Source organism: Nycticebus coucang, chromosome 9 (assembly GCF_027406575.1).
Source record: "Nycticebus coucang isolate mNycCou1 chromosome 9, mNycCou1.pri, whole genome shotgun sequence".
Taxonomy (NCBI): Eukaryota; Metazoa; Chordata; class Mammalia; order Primates; family Lorisidae; genus Nycticebus; species Nycticebus coucang.
Window position 1 is genome coordinate 35,803,557 of NC_069788.1, and position 25,630 is coordinate 35,829,186.

Sequence of the window (25,630 nt, forward strand, 5' to 3'; positions counted from 1 at the left end):
CCCAGCCCCGGCCAAAAAAAAAAAATAATAATAATAATTTCTCTTTTTACCTTTTGAAATGACTCCTAGAAAATTTTAAATTACATACATGACTCACTTTGTATTTCTTTTGGACAGTGCTATTCTAGAGTTTATTAGGAGGTGATAGAAACTACAGGAAAAAAGAAGAGCCTAAGGATGGAGTGGGAAGGGGGGGGTCCATAGTAAATACAGTAGTTAAGGTAAAGCTCACTGAGAAAGGAACAATCTTGAAGGTGAGGGAACCAGCCACACTTCTGTGTGGAAGAGCGCTCCAGGAAGAGAAGACAGCCTGTACAAAGGCCCTGGGGCAGGAGCATGCCTACTGCATTTGAGGAACAGTGAACCCAGTGTGGTTGGAACTGAGTGATCAAGGTGGGGATGGGGGTGTCAGAAGTCACTGAATACTCAGGGAGGGTAGTGCAGGCCTTTTAAGGCTATTTGGCTTTTTCTCCAAGTAAAAAAGTCTCTGGAAGGTCTTAAGCCAAAAGGTGGCATGATTTGGCTCACATTTTAACACATTTTAAATCTGAAGCTGTGTGAGAGTCAACCAAAAGGGAGGCCAGAGGAGATTCCAGGAGGCCAGTTTAGAGGCTCTGGCAAAAATCCAGGTGGGATGACAAGAGTACCCACCTCCCAGGCTGTTGTGTGGATTCAGCGTTAACCAGTGTAGGAGCTGGCACGCATTACGTGACTGGGAAAGGAGCATTTTCTAGACTAAAAGTTCCTTGCCTTGAGTCCCTCAGCACGGTAGAGACCAAAGTGCCTGCACTGCCAGTCACCCAAGGTGTCTCCTCACCCTCAGGGCATCTCCCCTGGAGGACTGCAATAGCTTTCTACTGGCCTCGCTGCCTCCCACACTGCTGCCAAGCACTCATGGAAAAGCATGTCTGACTGGGCCACTCCCTGTTTAAAGCCCTTCAGCTGCCGCTCATCCCTAACAAGTATTATGCTCTTGGCACAGAGCTGGAGACTCTCTCAAGATAACCTCTGACTATCTCTCCAGCCTCACCCCCTCACCCTATCCCTTCTGCCTCGGTGTCCCAACCCCTCCCCTACCCACCCTATTCAGCTTATTTTCTACGCATCACTTGAGGGGCAGCCTAGGTGCCAAAATGTCATGGCAAGATCTCTCCCTGCAGCCACCACCCCCAATACAATCCCCCACCCACCAGCTACATCAGATGCCCCAGCACATTTCATGTACTTTTCTATTCGTGGATTTTTAGTTCTGTGTCTCCCCACCCACTCACCCTCACCGGATCCTTGAGGAATGGAATTGTATCTTATTCATAACAGAATGCTGTGCCACAGCCTAATAGCTGGCCCAATATTTATTCGAACCATATTTATGGTTTGCGAGAATAAATGAAAGGCTAGGGGAAATGGATTTGGAAGCACTGCTTTTCGGTGCCAAAGATCCAGACAGGTTCCACCTTCCCCAGGACCAGGACAAGAAGAGAAAGCATATGCAGAAAGATGAGGCAGGGAGTCTCACCAGTGGTAATGACCTGTGGGTCTACCTTTCAGAGGCTCTGGGACCTCCAGGACTCACTAAGTTACATCCTGGGGTCCAGCATCATCTGCTTTCCACTCCCAGTCTGTTGTGTAGCCAACAAGAGCCTCATAGCAAAGCACAGCCCTCTGCTATCTCCTAGGCAACTATGGCTAGTCCTTCCTTGACCAAGGGACACGGCATGGATCACCTAATTGCTGAAGGCAGCACTTCCCATTGCAAGGGCACTTGGCTGCTATCTAAGGAGTTGTTTGCCCCTCCACCCATTCCCAGAGTTCTCCAAAGACCAGCCCAGCCAGAACGAAAGAACTTTGCCCCAATGAGATAGTTCATCCCATATTCTATACATCAGACACCCCTTCCCCAGACTTTAGACAAATGCCATGTTCCCCAAGAGAGATGGGAAAGTGGGCAGGAGGAAGTCTGGAACAAGGATTCAATGGAGAAGGAGAAACCAAGAGGAGTTTTGAGATCAGAATTAAAATCTTTAATACAAAATGCTTTTTTAAGATATATCTGTATTTCTTTGTTGTTGTTTAAAAATAAATATGTACTACGGAATATCTCGAAAAACTGCACTAGAGACAAAGACGTGATGTTAATATCTTTCCCCCCCACAATTATTACGGATAAACAGTAGCACCAATAAATAAATGATAACAAATATTAAAATTAAAAAAGGAGCGAGATTTAGTATGTAGATTTCTCTATTTTTCTTGTTTTGCTTTTACATATAAAAAACAGAATAGCAATGTCTATTTCATCAGAATCACATATATACATAAACATATATATATATATACACAAACACAAGTTGCCAAATATATATATAGTATGTAGATGTATACTGAAATCTTATTTCAGAGGAATGTGTGGTGGGGAGCCAGGGGAAAGGGGAGGGCAGAGCTGAGTGTTAGCAAAATTAAATATCTGTTCAGGACAAGCTAGTGACTATCACCGATCAGGGAGAAAGGGATTGGAAACATGATTTTTATACATAAAAACCAATACAAATAAGAGAGCGCAAGAGAGAACAAGAGATACATTTCATAAATAGTTGAAATTAAATATTAACCAAGAATACTGAAAAAACCTAGCCTTTAATTAAATTAACTGTTTTAATTTCTAATTAAAAAGGGATATTAAATAAGTACCGTATACACGTATAAAACACTTTCTCTTTTCTCTGCCACCACAGCGGGCACATGGATCCTGCCCTGTCTCTCTGTGCCTCAGGAAGGGAAGGGTTGTGGGATGGAGGAGGATTGACCACTCACACACACAGCTAGGTCTCCTAGGCGGGGGGCGGGGGGGACAGAACTAGTGGTTTCAATGGTCTGAGGACATTAGGTCCCCCTGGGCTATACCCCAGGAAGGGGAGAAGTAAGTGGACCAGGTTTGGGTCCCAGGAGGAGCTGTCTCCAGGCTGCTTCTTCCATCAACATCTCTCTTTTCTTTGCCAGGATATCTGTCAGTGGCCTCTTGGGCATCTAGGAAGTGGGTGAGAGTAGAGGAATGCCAGGCAGTCTCCTGAATCTTCCAGACAATGCCCCTAGGGGCAAGATGCCCATGCAACATGTGGAGAGGATCTCCAAAGCACAGCAATGTCCTGAAGCTCCCCAAACTCCTAGTCAGAGCCAGCATCGTCACTGTACCTGTCACACATCTTTCTGTCCATTTGACTGAGGGCAGAGGCTTGGGGCCAGGGCTGGGTTTGTCGGTGTTCTCAAAAGTGGGTCATATTTGCCCCCATGCCCTGGCCTTGTACATTCCCAGACAGGGGAGAGGACCCTGGTCCCCCCTAAGAGGGACAAAAAAAGCTTGTGCCAGAGTCTTTTGTCCCATCCTCTTCTCTGTCAGGATCTGGGGGTGACATTCTCCTCCCAACTCAAGTCCACAGCAGTCAAATACATCCAGTGAAGACACCAATAACATTAGCACTGTTAATTTAAAAAAAGAATATATATATTTTATATATATAAAATATATATATTTATTTTTATATATATTATATATATATATATATAACGTATGTATGTGGGTGGGTGTGTCTACAGGAATCCCAGAAATAAAACTCTCTAATCTTCCGGGCTCGGTGATTTAGCAGCAAGAAAAATAAAATGGCGAATCCAATTCCAAGAGGGACCGTGCTTGGTCACCCGCCCGGGAATGCTTCTGCCGGAGTCTCGCCCTCCGGACCCAAAGTGCTCTGCGCAGAGTGTGTCCTCTTCCTTCATTTCAGGTTGCTGGATTAAGGACTGTCTTGTCGATGGTGATGGTGGTGTGGTGGCGGCAGCGTGGCTTTAGATCAGTCATTCTGTATCAGTCTTTCCTGGTGAGACATCTGGTTCCTGAAACCCTGAGGGAGGCTCCTTCCTCTCGCCCAGCTCACCGTCTTGGCTTGTCACATCTAAGGGAAATGGAAAACAGGGGCTGTGGTGAGGGCCAAGTGAGAAGGCCAGGCCGTGAGGCAGGCAGCCTCCCATGAGAGCAGAGAAGACAAGGAAGGTGCCATCTTGCGACAGAAAGCCACAGCATGAGGAACAGCCCAGCCCCTGCCCCTGGGAGGCCCCAGTCTGAACAGTGGCTATGCTCAGGGGCTCCCAGTCTGCCCTTAGAGCCTGCAATCTACTCAAGACAAGACAAAGACATGGGGACACTTTACAAAGCAACAAACGAACAAGTACCAAAGAACCGTCCCTACTTGACATTCTAACAGCTGATAGGTGACCAGAGTTGGATAAAGTGAATCAGAAGAGGACCCCTGCAGAGGAGGATTTTCAGTTCAGTCTCTGTGGGGCCGGTACGAGGAAGAGAGTGGGTAGAGAGTCCCGGAGAGGACGCTGAGCCAGGGAAACGGCCAGCGGAAGGGAGGGCCTGACCTGGGGACCCGAGGCTTCCGAGGGAGTGGAGCAGGAGGGGCCTGGGGCCCTGGGCAGGTGACGGAACATCTCCATTCCCCATGCCCACCTCCTGGCCTTGGCTGGAGGCTTCATCTCTCTCGAGCTGGTTGGTAGTTGCAGGCCCAGGTACCAGGCTGCCTTTCCCTTCTAACATGCTGTTTAAGTTGGGTGAGGAGAAACAATTTTTGTGGTTTCACTACTCCTGTTGAAGCAAAATGGACCTCCCAGAACTTTCTCGTCACGTCCCTGCCCCTGGGCTGATTGTCTTGTACCCTCTGCACCATGAAGAAGAGGCAGAATAGGTCTGGCCTGGGAATGGGGTTCCTAAGCCTCTAATTTCAGAAACTAAAATTCCAGATACAGTCAGGTTGGAAGTTGGGTTACAGTACCTTCAGTTAGCTCCCAGGTCACTTTGCACTCTACCCCCATCCCAGACAGTCTCTCTGCAGAATAATTACCACAGACATGAAACCCTAAAATAGCAAGTCCCTTATTTTCCCCACGGCCCCTTGGGGAATTGGGACCTCCCTCATATAACCCTGGAATTAGGCAGAGATCCCACCCTTCAACACTAATGTATACTCCCTTAGCACTATACATAATACCAAGACAGACAGAACCAATTCAGAGCATGGTTCCAGTGTCCCCTGGATACTCACAAGCACAAGAACATTGGTGGGGGGGATCAAAGAGATGCTCCAAGGACTTTGTTAGTGGAGCATCTACTAACTTGGGGGTACCTGGCCCTACCTGAGGAATCCCTATAAAAATTCCTACACCCTGGGTGAATTTCTCTCTGGTCCAAAAGTTCCCCCCCACTTTAAGCAAAGGCCAGGTTGGTATAAAGAATGCCAGAAGAGGCATCCAAAAATTAACCTGCCACCTGTCATAGCCCTCTGCTCCCCTGAACTCAGTCACGTATTCATTCGTGTACTTGACACTTCCTTGGTCCCCATCATGATCAAGGGAGAGAGGTACAGCACTTGGGATCACCAAGGTAAATAAACCAACCTCAGGAATAGCCTCCTCCTGCCATTCATGGGGGGGCATTTGAAAACGTACATGTTGCTTGGGGCTAGCATTCTGACTGGTGGAAGATTAAAGGTATCTAGTGTTCTCAGATGCTATATCTCCTTCGGTGTATAGGAAGAATTACCTCATCCTAAACCAACAGTCAGAGTCCTTGCCCTCAAAGAGCCCCAGCCTGAGGGGGAGACACAGCCCTGTCCTCAGGGAGCCCCAGCCTGAGGGGCCAAATGGTCCTATCCTCAGGGAACCCCAGTCTGAGGGAGAGACACAGCCCTGTCCTCAGGGAGCCCCACTCTGAGGGGAGACACAGCCCTGTCCTCAGGGAGCCCCAGTCTGAGGAGACAAGAAGCCCAGATGTGTAGACTTCAGAGAGCAGTGGCAAGGTCCATTGGGAATGTTTGTGCTTTGTAGACATTGTTCCATGCCTGCAGGACTCTCAGTTTCTCAGTATTAGTACCAGAGGTAGTAACAGCATCAGGACCAACAGCCACTACGAGTAGCAGGACCACAGGACACAACACACAGCTTGCGTCCACACCACCACATTAAGCCACACCAGCCTACCCACTCAGACAACCGGAGCAACCTCTGAACAGCCCCCCAGGCTGGACCAGTGCCCACAGCCCACTTCAGGTGCCCTATAAGCAGAAAAGTAGCAGTCACCAGCAGCTAGAAGCCAAGCAAGCAGCTGGCCCCTCTCAGGCGTGCGCTCTCTCTCTTTCTCTCTCTCTCTTTCTTTCTCTCCCCATCTCCACAATACCCCTCTCTGACTTGCTTGCCCTCTGGGAACCAACCTGCAAGTACGTTCGTTTAACTCAAGTTGCCTCGCCTTGCAACGCGAGTCTGTGTTTTTGCAGGAACATTTACACGTCTGCGGATCTTGTATAAACAAATGCCTTCTCCGCTCTGAGCAAGGCTCACAGGGACTGCAAAAAGGCAAAAGGAAAGACATCTAAGCTAGAGCATCAGCAGAGAGAGAGAAAAAAACACCCATGCAATACCCCCTAACACATCCACAGCTGCATCCCCACCCGGCTCATCAGCCCCACACCCTTCCAAGCCCTGGAAGGATCTGAGCACTACAGCAGAAGACAGAGAGCGCGGCGGAAAGAGGCAGCACTGGCTAGATGCCTGCCCACAGGAAGAGGCGGGCACAGACAGGCAGAGAGTGCGGGGAGAGGCTGCCGTAAGGGGCAGTGCTGTGTCCTAAGGAGATAAGGAGATGAGTCTCGGGCCACAGGGCCCCAACTGCTGCCACCCATAAATGAGCACACCTTGACTCTTCACCTGCTGGGGACGACATTTAGGGGCCACTGAGATCTCCAGGGGCCACCCTCTCCCTGTGCAAGGGCTTATGCCCAGTTGCGTCTACCAAAGGTAGGCTAATGAAGGTGCACGATGGCAGCTAAGTCCAGAGGCAATGTCCACGGGCCAGGCTACCGGTGACCAAAGGGCCCTGGACAGTCACAGCCTCCAACCCAGAAGAGGCCTCTCTACAGGGAGGCTTCTGTGGATGCCCTGTGTTGGGCTTAAATAGGGGTTCCTCTCCAGAGGCCCCAAGTCCATGAGGAGCCAAGCCACTTCCTCCAGATGAAGTGGGCCTGTCACACAATGTTTGACCACACCCAAGCTCCTCCTTCGGCTGAAAACAAGCTGCCGCTGGTCATTCATAACCCTCCCTCATGCCATGCCTGCCCTCCCCACCACCCTCAGCTTCCAGACAAGTGTAGAAGCCTAGAGCAGTGAAAACCAGTTAGGTGAACAGGCACCACTGCCTGGCACCCGTGCCAATGTGGGGCCGCCACCAATGCCCAGTGGGTGAGAGAAAGTCGGTGCCCAGGCAAGCCAGAGTCCCCTCCCTGAATCCAGGCCAACTAGGCCTCCCACCCACCCAACCTCAACCCTGGACCAGCAATGCCACCACCAAATGTACCAGTTGGTGCCAATTAGTGGCGTGAGAGTGAGAGAGAGACATGGGCCAGAAGGGAAAATTGAGAGCCAGGAATGATCCAGGGAGGAAAGCAGGGTTATGGGGTACTGCAGGCAGGGGTTTGAGTTGGGGCTGGGGAGGCTCCAGGGAATTAGACAGCAGCGGGCACCAACGTACACGCTCCAGGATTTATACCGGGATTTCTTGCGCTTTCGTTTTTGCCCCTTTCCCTTTCCTCGAACTGATTTTCTGGAAAATAAAAAAACAGAGACAGACAGAGAGAGCGAGGGAGGGAGGGTAGGGAGAGCAAAAGAAGCAGTGAGGAGGGCAGTGGTGAGAATAACCAAAACAAAGCCACAGGGCCCTGCTCCCTGGAGCAAGGTGTTGGAGGAGGCAGGTGGTCTCTAGGAAGGTGGGCGCGCAGCAGCACGGGTGAGCCTGGGCAACATGCACTCAGTGGCTCCTTCTTCTTCTCACTGTGCCCACCCTGGGGTGGCAAAATCAGCCCCTGGCAAGGTTTTGAGTGAGAAGCAGAGACTGGGTGGAGAACACAGGACCCAAGGATCTCCAGGCTCATGGAAGCCCCTGGTCCCGGGCACAGGTAAAGCCCTGAGCACAGGCATTTTGCCCAGCAATTCTGTACATATCTGACCCTGAAGGTCAGGCAGCAATAAAAGGTAAATCAGACTTTGGGGAAACAGTCAGAAATCTAACTTGGTGGAGCATGGGGGGGCCATGCTTTATGCCTTCGTTTCCAAGTATAATAAAAAAAGGGTCCTCCAGGGCTCTGCCTTTGGGAATCTTAGTGTAGGGGAGTAGCTACCTTGAGATCTGGCACAAAACCAAGAGTAGCACATGAAAGGTACCAACCTGTTCAGCCATAACCTGGGCTGAGAGACAGGGCTGGGTGTCCTGGAGCCCAGGCAGGCAGTATAGGGTGAGGTGGGAGTTAGGGAGGGCTGGGGAGGAGGGGCTTGGGCCGTTCTCTCCCCAGCCTGTCAAAGCCAGCTACACCATCTCACCAGACTCTCTTCCGAGTCCAGGCAAGCCCCTGGCTCTCCTTGTGGGCAAAGCAGGCATTTGGGGAAACGGGCAGCCCCTCAAGGGAACCAGCACTCTCCACGCCTGCCAGGCCTGAGAGAACACAGCTCACAATGTCTGTCACAGGGAAGAAAGGAAGGGAAGAAGGGACCAGAAAGGGCAATTCTGTTCCTCCTCAAGAGAAGGCACTTGAAGGATGGAAGGAGGCGGGTCTTTGCAAGCCCACACTCTAGAAGCTGGGGGCTTAAAGGAAGAGGTAAGGGGTTGAGACCTAGGGGACTTCAATGTGCCAAGGCAGTGGGGGCAGACAGGATGGGAAGGTGGGGCACAGGTGCTCTCTCTCAGTCTCTTTCCCTACCGTAGACTCATTCCCAATGCCAACTGCTCACTCTGTCTTGAAGGCTCACTGTCCCTAGACCTTACCCCCACCTCATCCTACCCTGACCATCCATGATGAGCAATTGGAAGCCTCTGAAATGACCAACATTCAAGTTTTTCTCCCTGACCAAGAGGGCTGTATGTCAGCTGCTTGCCCTCCTCCTACTGAAGGGCACGCATCAAGAAAACCCCCAGCTGGCCCTAAATTCAATCATGGCACCACAGTAGCCACCAAAAGAGGCCATTTCCTCTGACACACAAAAACTGACCTCTGCCACCCACTTCATCTCCCCACTGTGGGGGCCGTAGAGCAACCCAAGGACCCAGTGTCCACATTGCTCCTTGACACACCAAAACACCAACTCCTGGTTAGGAATGATTTGAAGACCTGGAAAGTATTGTTTCTTCCAAAGAAACTGCTAGGCTCCCAGCTAGGTTTGCTCACTAACCCTAGAGCCAGAATCCCGGAGTTGACTCCATTCTACTACTGCCGCCACAAGACCGACTCCCTGACTTGGTGAGTCCACCAGATCCCCCAACAGAGGAAGCTGAGACCCCCACACCAATACAACCAGCGAAGGAGAGAGAGAAGTGCTGACGTCAGGGCCACTTACGTTTCTTGCTTGTCTTTATCTTCCTTTGGTCTGCAGTGGGTAGGGAGGGAAAAAAGAACAAAACAGAATAGTTAAGATGGTGATGATAATGATAGAGAAAATAACAGTATCATGATGTATGTGTACATGTCTTAATAAAAAAATGTTTTTAATTTAAAAAAATAATAACAGTAGTAAAAACGTAACATAATATTTATGATGTAGCAACACTGTTTTAATACTTTTATAAACAATGTCTCGCTTAATCTTTATAACAATACTATGAGGTATATACTATTATTGTGCCCATTTTATAGATGTGGATACTGAGGCACAATGAAGTAAAATACCCAAGGTTGGAAGGTAGAAATGGGCTAACAAGGGCAACATACTTCACTCTGGCATAGATCAGTGCCCCACAGCCATTTGCTAACTAAATCCATGACTCCATCCTCACCTGCATTCACATTTGTGGTGCTGTAGGAAGCTCATCTCTCCTATGTGCTGGCCTTGGTGAGGTTTGATACGCATAATCTGCAGGGAAAAGAAGCAGATCAGAGGTTAGTGACCCAGCCAGCCAAACCCAGATGGGACACCCCGGGGCTTCTGCCACTGGGCACCCAGGGGTTCTACAAAGCAGGGGTGGGTGGTGGAGTCAGGGTGGACCAGGAGCTCTAGCAGAGAAGAGCCTTGGAACCACCCCAATTCCTCCAACTCTGCTGGCCTCAAGAAGCCCTGCTCCATTTGATGGCAGATTATGACTCTATGACTGCATGACTGCAAGGGTTGGCCAGGCTGGGAATTCAAATCCTGGGTTCATGCCACTCCCCATCCCCTCCCCTTCTTTCATCCCTTCTAGGCCTCACCCTGATCCCTAGCAGCTACCAGACAGCCACCCCTTCCCTGTGTCTCACAGCTCCCTCCTGCACTATCTGGGCTGAGATGTGCCCCATCACCAGGTAGCGCCAAAAGACTAGCTTTTTAAACTCTCCACTGACCAGCTCATCCATCTTCCCAAACAGAACTCCCCAGGAGGGAGGGCCCTCAGAGCTTTTTCCAAGAGAAGAGAAGAGGGGCTCACAGACATCAGCCCCGTCCAGAGCCCAGGAGGCAAAGGTCAGGGAGCAGCAGGTGGTCAGAACTTGCTGGGAACCTCGGCTTCCCAGGAAATGCAAACATCTTCTCCATAGAAGGCAAGACCCCACCATACCTATTCATGTCCAACTCAGGGGCAGAAGCTGTATAAGGCAAGTCTAGCTCCTCCTCAAAAAAGCTTCCCAGGAAATGGCCCAGGACCACCAGTTCCCAAAATCTTACACCCCTCCTCATTTCCCCCTGTCCCCACTCCCACAGGTGCCCACCTGCATGGTGACGTTAGACTCTTCAGTGGCCACACATTGCAGGCTTTCATCATTGCAGCAGCCTGAGCATCGCATCAGGGGTACACAGGATGGCTTGAAGAGGAACTCAATTTCATCAGGGTACTCCTGGAAGATGTTCACCAGGGTCTCCATCGGATGGCAGTAGCTGCGCTGGTAGACGTCCATGAACTTCATCACTGCATGGGAGGAGGTGACACACGAGCTTAGTGGTGACATAAAAGATATCTGGCTAGCCCCTATCTCTATCCAGCTCTGAAAGACTACTCCTCAGAGCTTTCATGAGAAGTACTCACTATCAGGCAAGTCCTTCTAAAATTCTAACTTAAGTCCCTCCTGTTGTATTTGAAGCATCTCCCTAAGCATTTCCACCAACACTAATGAAGGTCTGTTTTTATTCCAAAGGTCACATGATGCTGTCAAGTTCCAAGGGAGATGGCCTGCAACATCTAATCCCTCTGCCCCACTGTGACAGTTGAGCCAATTCCTGGGACAACCTTGATGCACCTTGACAGTTTGAATATGGGTCCACATGTTGGGGATGCTCTAAGCCAGTGGTTCTCAACCTTCCTAATGCCGTGAACCTTTAATACAGTTCCTGTGGGTTGCGACCCACAGGTTGAGAACTGCTGCTCTAAGCTTTCCCTGAAAGGAGGTGCATCCAACTTTGCCAAGCTTATTCTCTATTTTCCTACAATCTCCCCACAGCCACTCCAATAATATCAACCACACCAACATTTATTGAGCACTTACTACATGCTGGTTCTGTGTACAGTAGTACATAGTCATCATCTCATACAGCATTCCCCACTTGGTACTATTAGATACCAACATTTTGCAGATGGGAGAATAGAGGCTCAGAGAGGCTACAGTACTTGCCCCAGGGCCATACAGCTATTAAGTGGTGGAGTTAGAATCAGCTCTGACACCAAATCCTTCCCAAACCAATGTCATGCAAAAACAGAGATGCTTCAGGAGGCGCCTTGCCACCTGCCAGCCTCCCTCCCCAGACATGGACTGAGGAGGTGGTGGGCATCAGCACAGGGGCTGGGCACACCTGGAACCAGCAGGTACCAGTGGGCGGGCATGTTTTGCCGGCCCTGCCAGCCACCAATAACCCCGCCCAAGAGGGCAAACTGCTTGCATCATGGAAAAAACACTGCTGCCACTACAGCCACAAAGCATTTCTAGAAGCTGATCTGGAGGGAGACCAGGGTAAAGACAGTTTCCCGGGCTGGCCACGGAGCCCAGGGTGCATTGGAGCATGAAGGGGTAATTCTGGGCCACGGGGGCTGGGCTCTTGAGAATAAATAAAGGCAGGCCTCCAGCATGACTCCTCCAAATTGTGGTTCAGCCTGCCACTCCCCATCACACCCCCTACCACCACATAGCAGCCCTGTTTCTGAAATGGGTCCCCCCACACAGAGGGAAGAAATAACACTCAGCTAGTGAGCAGGCCCAGGCTCTGGCCATAAATTGGTGTGATTGTGGGCCAGTCGCTCCCCTTTCTGGGCCTCCAACTCTGTCCTTTTATATAAGTGGGCTGGGCTGATCTCTAAAGACACTGCAATAGAGGCTGAAACATGGGGTTTTGTCCTCCATTTCCAGCCCTGAGAGTAAGTGCCCTTTTCTCAGCCCAGATCACACAAAGTTTGAAACTTCACCCACACATCTTAAGTGTATGCCCTATAGATAGACCATAGCTGGGCTTCTATACAATAGATTGGCTAGAGAGAAGGCCGCAGGTGTGAAAACAGAAAGAACAGTAAGGAAACCCAAGCCAGTCCCTCACCTTCCCCAAGGTCTCTACTTCTAATGACAGATGAACACAGACTCCTTCTCTACCCCAGAGGGTAAAGGTAAAACATTGTCAAAAAGAGTAAATAAGACCAGGAAGCCTGAAAAATATCAATTTTTAAACCAGGTCAATATTGAAGAAGATGACAAATCAAGGGTGGCACCTGTGGCTCAAGGAGTAGGGTGCCGGTCCCATATGCCGGAGGTGGCGGGTTCAAACCCAGCCCCGGCCAAAAACCAAAAAAAAAAAAAAACAGAGACAAATCAAGAAATTTTGAAATGACTCTTCATTATGGTTGGGACAGAGGTGGCCTAAGCTTGTGGCCCCAACCCACAAGGAGATAGCAGAAAGGTCTAGGCTGGGCGAGGAGCTGGTAGCTGAGGGTAAAAAGACCTTGGCTGGGAATTCCTTTGAAAAGCTTCTCCCTGGAATTCCCAAGGCCTGCGGGAGGTAGAGGGGAGCAACTTTGCTAGCACCCCTCATATCCTAGCCACTGCCTCGGAGGAGAGCTAGCCTCCTGTTGCACAAGGAGTGCACAGACATATACGCCAACATCAGGCTTTCCTGGTTTTCCTTATTTATCGCAGACAACCTTTTCTTCAGCAAACAAAGACCATTTGTCTTGCCTCTCCCAGACCACAGAGACCACTGGGAGGCCAAAGGGGGTGAGTGGTGCCCTGGGAGCCAGGGGCCCTCAATGGCTGGAAAGCCAGGCCCTGGGCCAAGGAAAGGGTTTCCGTGGTGGGGAAAAGGGAGGCAGAACTGGCTGGGCATCACTACCCCTGGCTGCTACCCCTGCCACACACACACAAGATGTAGGTCAAGGAAAGTGGCCTGGAGGAAGACCCCAGGGCCTGCCCTGCTCAGAGATGGAGAGCTGGGGCAGCGACATCAGACTGGAGCATAGGCCACATTCAGCCGTGGAGAGAGTCTGGTCTTCCCCAGAGAAATGGGAGGATCCCTACTCCAAACCACAGCGGAACAAAAGGCAGGCAGACTCGGGGTTGGGCAGGGGGGCGGGGCGCCTAGGAACTACAACTGGCCCTCTGCTGGCCTGGGAAGGAAGTTCACAGCACCCAAACCTAGTCCACTGGGGCTTTCTCTATCCACAAAAGAATGCAAACTGGGATGGAGAGGGATGATCCCATTAGTCTGGGCTTTCTGCACCTCCAGCCTACACAGGAAGAGTCACAGGCCCCACAGGTGGGACATGGTTATGTAGGAAGTGATACTGAACATCCATCAGCCCCAAAAGCAGGGGTGGACAAGGGACACCTCCTCCAACATCTGGGATCCCTGAACACTGTCTTCCTGCTCTGTGCTCACAGCTCCCTCCTCAAATAAAATTTTACTGAAATGAACAGAAGAAAAAGACCAGAAGTTCTATTTCAAGCCGAGACCTAAACAAAAGTCCTCAAGACACTAAAGGGTTAACCTCACATACCCACCTCTTTCTTCCTTGATCTTCATATAGCTGTACCCTTGCCCTTTTCCTCTCTCACCCCCTCAGGTGTAGAAAAGGAATCGAGCCACCCCACCCACCCCATGAGGAGACAAGACCCCCTACCCCATCCAAGAGCCAGGGGGACTCACCGTTGGAATCTTGCTCGCCTTCTGTCATGGGCGCAGCCTGGGACCACTGAGGACAGAACAAAGAGCAAGATGTGGGCAGAGGCAGGGGCACAAAGGCCCAGCCACCCAGACCCTCCACCTTTTTTGCTTCCCTCCCAGCCCACAGCCTCTAGCTTCTCCAAGCCTTCTGAGTGGAACAGGGCACAGCCGGGTATCCCCACAAACACAGAGCATGCCCACCACTCCTGGACCACTCCAATTCTCAACCCAAGGAAGTTAAAGACTAACCAGATGTTGTGAGGTGGAGGCTCATAATGCAGGAGGAAAACATGAGAATGCTGCACTATACAGGTACCCTGTCCCTTCCCTCTCCTTGCCCTCACTGCCCCCTTGATTTCCTGGTCCAAAGCCATGGGTAAGTATTAAGGTCAAATAGGAGGACAAATTTGTACTGGGGCAGGAAGGAAGGACTGGGGCGAGAAAAACAGCATGGTGACCTTCTCCTGCTGACATGACAAATACCAGGGTGAGCTGGTGTTGGGGGGGTACAGAGGACCGAAGGGCACCAACTGCCCTCCCCCATGCAGACTCTCCCAGTCCTCAGGAATATCCAGCATACCCACAAGTTGCTTACAGGGTAAAAACACAGGAGGAAACCCTGAGGCAGGGAAGAGTCCCATTTCCTCCCTGCATAAATCTCCCCAAAGCCTGAATAGATTTTCAAAGCCTCGCCAGCTTCCCACACCCACCTTTTCCCTTGTTTCTTCTCCTTCCCAGGGTAAGGAGGTCCCAAGCTCCTCTCACCTAGGTACCTTCCTCAAATGCCACCAAGGAAGCTTTGTACGCCTTAGCTCTGCCCAGCCCCTAGGGGGCCCCCTGTACTACCCTAGGCCTGAGGCCTCCCCCAGACCTCCCTTCCCCCACCAGATCATTCCTACCCCAGAAGCTGTGAAGGTCAACACAGGCAGCCATGTGGACCTGACAGCACCAAGCAAGCAAAGGCTTCTCCTAGCCTGCCTGGGGGTTTCAGGTTCCCATCAACTCCCCACCCCACCTGCTCCTACAGCTGCACTCTAAGACAGACCCACTGGGACCCACTGGGAGGGAGTCCCACTGTCTCTCTCCTTCCCATACAGCTCAAATGCACCAAACCCAAGTTTCTCAGCCTTGCCCTCAGAGCCAAGGTCAGAGGAAGCCCCTCTCAAGGGAAAAGAGCAGACTCCCACCACTGCTCCCTCTGGGATCCCTGGTTTCTGCACCCCGGCTGGTCACCCATTCCCACAACACCCCCTTAAGTCCCCCTGCCAACATTCTCCCTGCGGCCTCCAATCCTCCTGGGCCTAGACAAGGAAAAGGGACAGACTTCATACCCCCTCCAAGATCAGGGGGCACCTGAGGGATGGTTCTAGACAGGGAGGGGCCAGGTGCCCTTCTCTGGGGGCCTCTGAAGGTCACACTGTGGCCAAGCAGCCACTCCTCCCCCTCCTCCCTACTTGGAGGCCTGAAGCCAAGGCCTTTGTGCCAGGGTCTAAGGAACTCCTGGTGGTCACAGGGACCCCTGTCCATGTCCTCTGCCTATCTCCTCTCCCAAGGGGACTCTGGCTGAGGCAAGGAACATAGGGGAGCAGAAAAAGACCCCTTATGTGTCTTTGAGAAGCAAGTTGAATGGGCAACTTTGGAGTTCCGAAAAACCACCTGCTCCAACGCCCCATTTCACCAAGACAAAGTGTGTATGCAAGGCTGGCAGGAGCTCCTTGCAAAGGTTCAGGAAGAGCTATCCCCAAGCTTCCCATGTCACGGCAAATTTCAAACCATTTCTCCAAAAAGGCAAAGTGAGCTAATAACACTCTTTAAACTCTTCTTTCACCCACCCCTATAAAAGCTACAGCACAGCTCATTGGAAACTCTTAGGGACAGGAAAGAAGCACACTGTCACCAAGCCAGGACTTTAGGTAGTCTCACAAAGCACCAGGGTGGGCCCCGACTTCTGACAGTGATCATCCTTTCCCTGGACTCTGGGGCGGGAGAATGATTAGAAAGATCTCAGCAGAACGGAGTAAAAAATAAAGGGGAGACAGGGGCTTCTTTCCATGCTAGGGAAGAAACGGGGAAAGGGAAAGGGCTTCAGGAAATTTCTCCTAGGACAGAGCCAAGGGTAGTGACTGGACACGGTAGGAAGGGATAGGGATGGTTCTCTGGGTCCCCGGGCTAGGGCTACCTTGAGAGGTCACCTTCCCGCGGAGGGCCGGCGGGGGGGAGGGGCGCCGCTAGCCGCTCTGGGCTCCGGGCTCCGGCAGCCGCGGCTCCGGGAACACGCGGCCGGCCAGGCCCGAGCTGATGTAATCGGCTCCGCGCAGCGCGCGCCCGGCCGGGCGGGGGAGGGCGGGCACCGAGCGGGACGCGAGCGGGGCTGGGCGGGGGTGGCGCGGCGCAGGTGGCCCGCCAGGAACTGGGGGTCCCCGCAGCAATCCACCCCGAAACTTTTCCCAAACTCGCGGCTAAGGCCGAAGAGACCGGATGGCAGTGACAGCAAGCCCCCTCTCTTGCTTGTGCCCTGCCCCCCTCCGTGCTCTCTGCCCTCTCCTGGTCCAAGGTCCGAGCACCCCGCTGCCGGTGGGGCTCTGTCTCCCGCCCCCGCTGCCCCAACTTCCAGTTCGTTGGGGACCAGCGGCCGGGAACAAACTTCAGCCTCTAGCGACAGCGCAAGCCCAGCCCCCTAGGCCTCCTCCTCTGACTCCCGCCCTTCTCTGGTCGGCCCAGATCGTACGTGCGGTGACTTCGGTGGGTGGGCAGGGCCCGCGTGGGCGGTGAGACTCTATCCTGGTGCCCTCCCACCTAGCGCGCGCCCCCTCCCCCTACATGTACAACGACATAGGGGGATGCAGCGCTCCTGGTGTTCATGGACCCGCGTGGGGCACTGAGCCCCCACGCGCGCGCTCGCACGCACGTCCCCAGCCGGGAGAGGTGCTCGCAGCGGCCCGCGGCCCCCGGCGGGTACTGCCACTTACCTTGGCATGATGGAGGTAGAGCAGCAAGGCAAGGCTCCAATGCACCCAAGAAAGGAGAAAGTTCATGGTTTCGGACACCCGACTCGGGCCGGCGTGGCTCGCACTCCCTCTTCTGCTCTGGCTGCGGGACGGCCCGCTCTCCTTGGCGCCTTGGTGGGCTCCTCTTCCTCCCGGAGCAGAGACTGGGGCCAGGGCCTGGGGCACGCGCGCGGTTAGATCACTGTCTGCGCACACCACCACCTCACCGGTCCATGAGCCCGGCTTCCAAGCGCTGAGTCGCCACCGCGGCCCCCTCACCTCTTCCTTCTCTTCTTCCTCCTCCCCCTCCTCCGGCTGCGGTTCCTCCTGGCCCGAGCTAGCACTTCTCTCGGCTCCGCTCAGCTCGGTTCTCCCGGCGCGGACCACGGCTCCTCCGGAAAGAGAACAGCCCAGAAGTTGGACGAAAAGTTTCAGTGCAACGCCGCGAGCCCCGACCCCCTCCACCCCGCCTCGAGGCGCGGGCTCCGGCTCCGGCCCGCGGCTCGCCGCTGCGTCCACCGTCGACCGCCGGCCTGGGAGGAGGTGGGCGCTGGGGCTGGGGGCGGTGTCTGTCTGTCTGTCCGTCAGCTCGACTGGTCCGCTGCGGGATCCCAAGGGGGAGGGCTCACGCTGCGCTCCGGCGGTCACCCCCAAAAGCAGGTCACTCACTTTGCCCCTGTCCTCTCGCTGCTTGTTCGTCCGCGCGCTCTCTCTGACCCGATCTCTCTCTTACTCGACTTCTCTCTGGAGCTCTTGGTACCTCTTTCTTCTTTCTGCTGGTTTCCAAAATCCAAAGTGATTTGGGGGAGTAAGGGAGCAATCGCCCCAAACCGTCGGCTCGATTTAAGTGGGGAATAGGAAGCAAAAATAAATTAGAACGGGAAGCAATACAGTTTTTTGAAAATGTTTAAGAAAGGAGGGGAATAAACCCCGGTTAAATGAATATCAAATTCCAGCGCGGAGACCTCTGGCCGATGAGTCCTGCGGACGGCTCGCCTCGCCGCTGCGTCTCCAGACAGAGCGCCGCTGCCGCCGGCTCCGCTAGCCCCCTGCGCCGCGGCCTCCTTCCAGCCCGGCTGCCCCAAGGCTCTGCGATCTTCCCAGACACCAGCCGACTTAAAAAAAAAAAACCTGGCTCCGCCCCACCAGGACCCCGCCCCCATCCCGCCCTCCTGGGCGGGGATCCGCTGAGTCTGTGCCCCTTGCCTCCATCCCCGAGGCGCGCTGCTGGGGTTTCGTGCCTCTGCCTTAGCCCGGGGGCACCCAGTAAAGCCTGGGCCCCCAGCATGCCATACCAAAGGAAAGTTTAACCCCCACCAAGGTTCATCGCCTGAAAATTACCCATCTGCCCCCTGAAACTCTGCCCAGAGACACATACGCCCGTGGGGTATTGAGGGAGGAGGAAGCAGGAAAGTGAGGTTACGTACGGACAGGATCTGAGAGCTATTCCCTCTTCGCTGGAAATATTGGAAGGGATGGGAGGAGGGCTGGGAGCCGGATAGTGACTATGAGGAGAGGTACATACAGATATGTTGGAATCCTGGAGTAATTCATGCACCCTCTACCCCCTTCAACACTCCCAAGCCCTACACACCCGCACGCACACACATTGACACACGTCCTCACTCTCGCAGACGCTGCTCTATCAAGTTCACCCAGCTTCCCTATGGTGGCCGAGCGCCCCCTAGTGACTACCGTCTGCACGCCCCGGCTCTGGCTCTAGAAGGATCAGGCCTTGGAAAGAGGGTGGGGGGAATTTGTTCCTGAACCCCTCATTTCTGACCTCCCAAAACAGTTGTATGTTTGGGAGTAGACTGGCCTTATGTGCAAAGAGCCTTGGGCTGGGCACTGGAGGCTCTGTGTCCATCTGGACAATGTGCCCATCTGGAACCCTCATCTGGCCTGCAGACATCAAAGTGAGCTAAAGCCAAGAGGCTGGAGTAACTGGGGTCCCTTGGGAAGTGTCCAGGAAGATTTGCCTTACAAGAGGAATTTGGCACCAAGTTTGTGGATCTCAGAAAGAGAAGCTGTGTAGTTCCAGGGTTAGTCAGTGACCCAGAGGAAAGAGGACCTGTTGGAGCCCACGTATGCACTGTGGAGTCTGCCAGAAGCCAAAAGGAGAGGCAGCTGGGCAGACAGAGGCCCTTGTTCCCGCTGCCTTCCCCCTGCAAAATGTTGCCAAGGAACTGAGGCCAGGGGGCTAGTGGGGGCGGATGGAGGCCAGGGCCTGAGTAATGATTCAAATCTACCCACCAGCACTAAGAAACGTCTGTAGGCCAGCTGCCCAGAGCTCCTACCAGGCTGGGGTACAAGGTTTCTATCAGCCCTAGCCCAGGCTCATAGCTCATCTTCTGCACAGAATTGGGGGTTTATTCTCAGTCTTTCCCCCCCCCCCATTCCCTCAGGATCCTTTAGCTACTTCTCCAGGCTCACAGCTTTTCTCCTCTCCCCAACACTCTTCCCTTCCTACAAAGTCCAATTTTCCTCCAACTCCCCATGTTCTCTAAGTGCTCCTTAATGCTCCCCATACTATCTCACCCTTATGTATAGGAATCAGCCTGGAAAAATTCCTGATTGGACTCTGGCTCAACAGTTACTAGGCTTCTCCAGGGAACAAAGATGGGGGTGAGGGTGTGATACTTGTGGGAAGAGAGAGACCAATCAGTCTCATTATCTGGCCAGATCTGGCCAGAGCCTGGCCTAGTACTAAGATAGCCTCTGTGAAGGCCTGGGCTGAGAATAGGAACCCAGAAATTTCCCCCAATTTGACCAAAACACTCCAAGGGGATTACTCTCATTACTCAGCCAGCCCCTTCCTCAGCACATAGTGCTCTCAAATTCCATTAGGATGGTATTCTGAGGCCCCTATAAGAAGAGGAGCCTCATCCAACCCTTTCCATCATTCATGCTCCAGTGCAGTCTCTACCACCTGGCAGGCTCCCCAGAAACAGAGACAAAGTCTTTTTACAGTTAGTAAATGTCTATTTGCTGGCTCTGAGCCCCTTCCCAGGCAGGACTCCTCACCTGGGCACCATGAACCAAGCTGCTAAGTGAAATATGGAAGGGAAGCCAATAAACTTCCTCTTTGTATGTCTCTAGCACTTCAGGAGTACAAGCTATGGGGACTTTGGCTAGGAGTCCCTCCCTCAGCCCTATCCTGAGACAAGACAGGGGCTATAGGTACCAAGGGCTCACTCTAGCCCCTTCCCCTGTATCCCTGCTCATTTCAACCTTCTTCAGCCCCTAAAGAAGAAATTGACTTAAAGAGCAGCTCTTAGAAAAAAACCTTAACTTAGAAGGAAGCTGGAGGGATTTCAAGGAGTGGTAGCCATCAAATGTTACTCCATGGCCCCAGACCCTCCCCAAGCCAACCATCCCCCACAGTGATATACAAGGTCTATTACAACAACCTATTTGAGTTTCCCTAGGGCAGCTTTGCCCAGGAGAAGTGATGGTGCAGAATTCCCTTTATGTAGGGCTAGGATTGCAACCTGGCCTTAGAAGGTTTTGAGCAACCCTCTCTAGGGTAGGGTTAGTCCTACCTTCATCCTTCATTTTGGAGACAGATACAACCTGGCATTGATGCAGAGAAAGGGTTTAACTCTGGATCCCACCCAATGTGGTGGCACTAGCTTTTTCTTTTTCTTTTTCTTTTTTTTTTTTTTTTCAGCAATTTTTGGCCAGGGCTGGGTTTGAACCCACCACCTCTAGCATATGGGGCCAGCACCCTACCCCTTTGAGCCACAGGTGCCACCCATGTCACTAGCTTTCACAACTATATATTCCGTGAATTCAGCCAACTATCAGCAAATTAAGTCACCTGGGTCTTCAAAAGAGGGGAAAAGAAATACAAAACAACTGGGCGGCACCTGTGGCTCAAAGGAGTAAGGTGCCAGCCCCATATGCCAGAGGTGGGGGGGTTCAAGCCCAACCCTGGCCAGAAACTGCAAAAAAAAAAACAAACAACAACAACAAAAAAAAAAACAAGAGAGAATAAGAAATACAAAACAACAAATAATAAGACCACATCATGTCTCTGTAGCACTTTCATTTCCCAGAGACTTAATCTCCTTGAACCAACTTGATTCTACTTATCCTCCCTCCTCAGGTCAATGCGGGACAGGGGGTAGTAGAGAAAATTGTCTTCCCAGGGTATATAAAGGCCCAATATCCCCCAGCAAATTGGTAGGGGGTGGAGCAGAGAAGAGCCCAAACAAAGATCATGCTGGGTCCCAGTTGAGGGGCGACTTCAGCCTCACTTGGAGAGTCTCCCCCCCACCCCACCCAGGACTGCAGTGACCATAGCCAATGGCTCTGATAGAAGTTCAGAAGGAGCCAAGGAGGAAGAGGAAGGTGTTCCAGGTGAGGGGGAAGCAGAGTGAAGGACAGAGTAGGGGTGGAGAAGAATGTGAAAGGCAGCCAGGAGCCAGCAGTAGCCCCAAACAAAAGAAGTAGTGATCGGGCCATGGCATAATAGTTGTACTTTGTCCTGACATCCTATCACCCCCACCCCACCCCCATCATCTCCAATGTTCAGGGAAGCTCTCGCCTGTGTGGGGAAGACAGTTAATCTGGAAGCCCGTGGATGAAGAGACAGAATCCCCTGAGGAGAGAAACAGAGTGAGGAGAGGGTTGCTGGGTCTTGCTGTAATCTACACATTTGTCCAAGTGATTTCACTGTGATAAAAGAAGGTCTTCTTCACTGTCCCCCTGAGCCCCAGGTGCCTACAAGGGCACTGATCTACAGGAGGGGCAGGGCCCCAAACTTGTTGAATTGAAGGAGAGAGAATTGGGTTGTTTGCCTCAATACCCTGTCTCTGGTTCTGGATCAGTCAAATCTCTCTTTCTCGTGCCTCTCTCTATCACTAGATGTTTCTCTATTACTAGATCTTTGGAACAAAGCAAGAAAAAGATAGAGAAAAAGCAAGGAGGAGGGCCTCTTTTCTCCAGTGCCAGTGTCCTAGCCTCAGGAGGATCTAGAGATTTTATTTGGGGCAATGATAGAAAATGGTGGTCCATTGATGAAAAGATTGGAGCAAAGGAAGCCAGGGAAACTAACTCTCCCACAGAATCCAGTCAGGAAAAGGGAAGAGGAGCTGGCAGGAGAGATGGCAGGGCAGAATCACCGTCTGGGGAAGCACACCTACCCACACCACCCCAGGCAGCAGCCAAATCTCTGCCTCTCCTTCATGGGCCCCGGTTTAATCCCCTAACGCTGAGCTGTCCCTGATGAATTGCTTCTCCCAACAGCCCCAGGTATGCCCACTTCTTGACACCCCAATCTTTTCTACACCTCAAAGTCTAACCCCCTGTTGCCCCCCACTGCTGCCCTGTGCACATCCTTTACCCCGCTGCAATCTTGGAGGGAGTCCCTCTATTGGGAAGAAGTGGTAGCAGCTGAGATTCCAAAGTAATATCCTGACCTGTGTCCTGCCTGAGAGTTGATCTTTGTTCTAATTTGTGAGTATTTTCCAAGGTATTCCAGGCACTAGGCTCTGTGCTGATTTTACAGAAGATACAGGGCCACCTATGTAGGGCAGTGGAAGGTATAGGGGATTTAGATCCAGATGGACCTAAGTCGCATTCCTGCTTCTGGCACTCTTTAACTACCATGGCTTTAGGCAGGTTACTTGGCCTCTCCAAACTCAGCTTCCCTGCTCTGTAAAAAGACATGCCTTGCTTAACACAGAAAAATGTGCACACAGCTACCCTAGACGTCAAGATGAGAAAGAGGCCCAGGGAAAGGCACAGAGTGCTATGAGAGTATGGAAATGAAGCAGCCAAACTGTCTGGAATGGGCATAAGGAAGGACTTCCTGCAGGAGGTGGCATGGGAATATTTATCCACAGCAATTATTAAACTCTGCCTGTGAGCCTTGCTTTGGGCTGGACCCTGGGACTACAACAATGTAAAAGGGGCTTCCTATCTGGAGAGGAACCAGAAGAGCAATCTGAAAATGGGAATTCTCCAAAGGAGGCACATAGATGCTGGGAGGCAGGGAAAGCTTCCTGGAGGAGGTGACACTTGAGTTGAGTCTTGATGGAAAAGCAGGAGGTTCGCCAACTAAGTGGCGTGGAGACAGAGGATAGTCAGGGGAAAGTGATCTGGAGAGTCCTGATGGCTCACCCTGCGCCCTCTCAGTGCTCCTCTGAGTAGGCAGGGAAGGGGATTAAGGTTTCTTCAGGAAACATTCCTAGCCAAAGCTCATAGGGACTTCCTATGGGGTGAGCTGCTTCCTCAGGAGTGAGCTCCGCATTGCTTTCCCTGCCCTCTGGGACAGTATGTCTCTGCCAGAGAATGTAAACAAACAAGCAGACACTAGAGGTAGGTCTAGCTCACACAGGGAGCACCCCTGTTGTTTGCCCCGGGAGCAAGGGGAAGGGGGCAGAGTACACTAGCCTATGACAAGCACAGAGCCCCTCAGCTGGGCCAGGACAGAAAGCAGAAAGATACTTTCTCCAGCTTTATTCCCTCCCTGTTCCCATTAAGAACCCAGAGCTCTCTGTCTGCCTGCCACAGACATGTGGACACCTGGAAACAGCACTGGGCAAAAAAATCCAGTCTCCTGGATGCTGTGTGACTTCGGCCAGTTCTGTTCCTCTTTCTGGACCTCAGGCTTCTCCTAGGTAAAGCATGAGGTTACACTCCCTAAACTCTGGAGCTCTGTGAGGTTGCAACATCTCCATCAAACACTAATTGAGTGACATCTTCCAAGGAGCTAGGTATTTGCAAAGGCTCCTGGAGAGAGCAGTGCTTAACTCAAAGAAATCCAGCATTAGTGGTGAAATCTGGGGCTCAGAAGCATGTGATGGAGGAGAGATGCAATTCCCAGGAACCCCTCAAATCCCATTCTATCCCCTCAAGTCTCCTTCCTTTGTTACCTGAATGACCAGAATCTCTTTTTTAGGAAGACATTGGCTTAGTGAGCCCTCATGATAAAAAGCCTCGACCTCCACTCACTCCCATTGCCCTACCTCTCTCTGCTCCCATAGAGCTTAATGGAAGAAGCTGGACGGTCTGGATTCACCACTTCCAAGCTGTGAGAATTTGGACAAGTCACTTCAACTGTCTGAGCCTTAGTTTCCTCATCTGTAAAATATAACCAAATATAAGCTAAGCTCCTGGCCTAGAGTAGACACCACATAAATGCTACTTCTCTTTATCCTATCCTGTTTCTACCCCCTTTAGTGAGCAAACTCTTAGAAAAGGCAAACCCACTATCATCTGGCTAAAGCCAAACAGAAAGGGATAGGGAAATGGGTGTACCCCACCCTCTCAGGAAAGAGAGAGAAAGAAGGAAAGGAAAGGAGGAAGGGAGGGAAGGGAGGAAGGGAGGGAGGGAGGGAGGGAGGGATGGATGGATAGAGGGAAGGAGGAAGGAAACAACACGTGTGAAAGATGACTAGGGGTGCTGGGATATGTTGGCTTGGTTCCTGATTTTGCCTTTCTTTGGAGCAACTATGTCACCAGGCTTTCACTGAGTTGGCTGCAATGTGGGTTTCTTCAGAGAAATCACAGAAAAAAGAGGCAGGGACCCAAGGTGCCCCCACCTTCCAGCAAGAAGGGCCCCTTCCCCCTGGGTCTGGCCTGGAAGCCTTGGCCATGACCTGGGCCCCTCAGGATAGTTCACAAAGATAAAGCCAGTTAATGACTGGCCCCCTAAGAGGGGCCACCCACACCATCCTGCCTGCCTTCCCAGACCCAGAAGTGCAGGGCAGGGCATGGGGAGTAGAAAGACCGCCTCTCAGCTTCCAGGATCATCCTAGCCTAATACCCTTTGGATAATTGGTGATGCAGACAAATTGGTCAGATTATATCCATGTCAGGAGAACATCAGTGTTCCTTGGAGCCTTGGGGGTCCTCAGAGTTGAGGTAGGTGGAAGGAGAGTGTAGGAGTGGGAAAACACCTCATAGCCAGTTTGATCTGTTTCATTTATTGGAGTTTCAGTTGGAATTTCATTTAGAGAAAAGGCGCCATTGCTAAAGAAGTTTGAAAACTTTGTCGCAGGCCAAAGGAGAAAATGAGGCCCAGAGTTGTCCAAAGCCATATATAACAGGCCATACCTAAACCCAAATCTCTCAACTCACAGCTTCATTCTCTTTCTACCACTCCAAGGGCCACTCAGTCACTTACCTGGGGCTCGCGCTGAGCTAGGTACCTTTGGGAGAGATAGGACTTCTGCCCTCAAGAGCTGACTGGCTGGCTGAGGACCTAGGCATTGCCAGGGAAGGGGTGCTGGAACAAGATCCCCTGTGCATTGGAGCATGTCAGCAATGAGGCCCAGGGATCTGTTGTTTTGTTCCTCCTTCCCACCTAGAGGGGCTCAGCAATCCCTCACTCAGGTCCCAAGTGGTGTGAACCATGCCCCTCTGGAGTCCCTGGAGAAATAGTCCTGCCTACCTCTCCCTGCATGCCAGCCCACTCGCCAAGACCCATCTCCTTCCAG

At 52.1% G+C, this 25,630-nt stretch overlaps 1 protein-coding gene across 10 annotated transcripts; it reads right to left on the reverse strand.

Moving 5' to 3' along the window:
• Positions 1 to 1,998: 1,998 nt before the first annotated feature.
• Positions 1,999 to 18,276, reverse strand: VEGFA (vascular endothelial growth factor A). Of its 10 annotated transcripts, XM_053601545.1 has the most exons (12): positions 18,149 to 18,276; positions 17,853 to 17,956; positions 17,463 to 17,575; positions 17,166 to 17,360; positions 14,179 to 14,224; positions 10,770 to 10,966; positions 9,866 to 9,942; positions 9,430 to 9,459; positions 7,574 to 7,645; positions 6,261 to 6,392; positions 4,417 to 4,592; positions 1,999 to 3,944 (listed from the first exon to the last, which is right to left on the reverse strand). In XM_053601545.1, the coding sequence occupies exons 4-12, from the start codon at positions 17,229 to 17,231 to the stop codon at positions 3,847 to 3,849; spliced, it is 894 nt and encodes a 297-aa protein (XP_053457520.1). In that variant the 5' UTR covers positions 17,232 to 17,360; positions 17,463 to 17,575; positions 17,853 to 17,956; positions 18,149 to 18,276; the 3' UTR covers positions 1,999 to 3,846. The 10 variants fall into 10 exon arrangements, with proteins under 10 accessions (XP_053457520.1, XP_053457518.1, XP_053457519.1 ...); XM_053601543.1 differs by having other exon boundaries at positions 7,592 to 7,645; positions 17,166 to 17,575; XM_053601546.1 differs by having other exon boundaries at positions 3,809 to 3,944; positions 4,505 to 4,592; positions 17,166 to 17,575.
• Between the last annotated feature and the right edge of the window lie 7,354 nt (positions 18,277 to 25,630).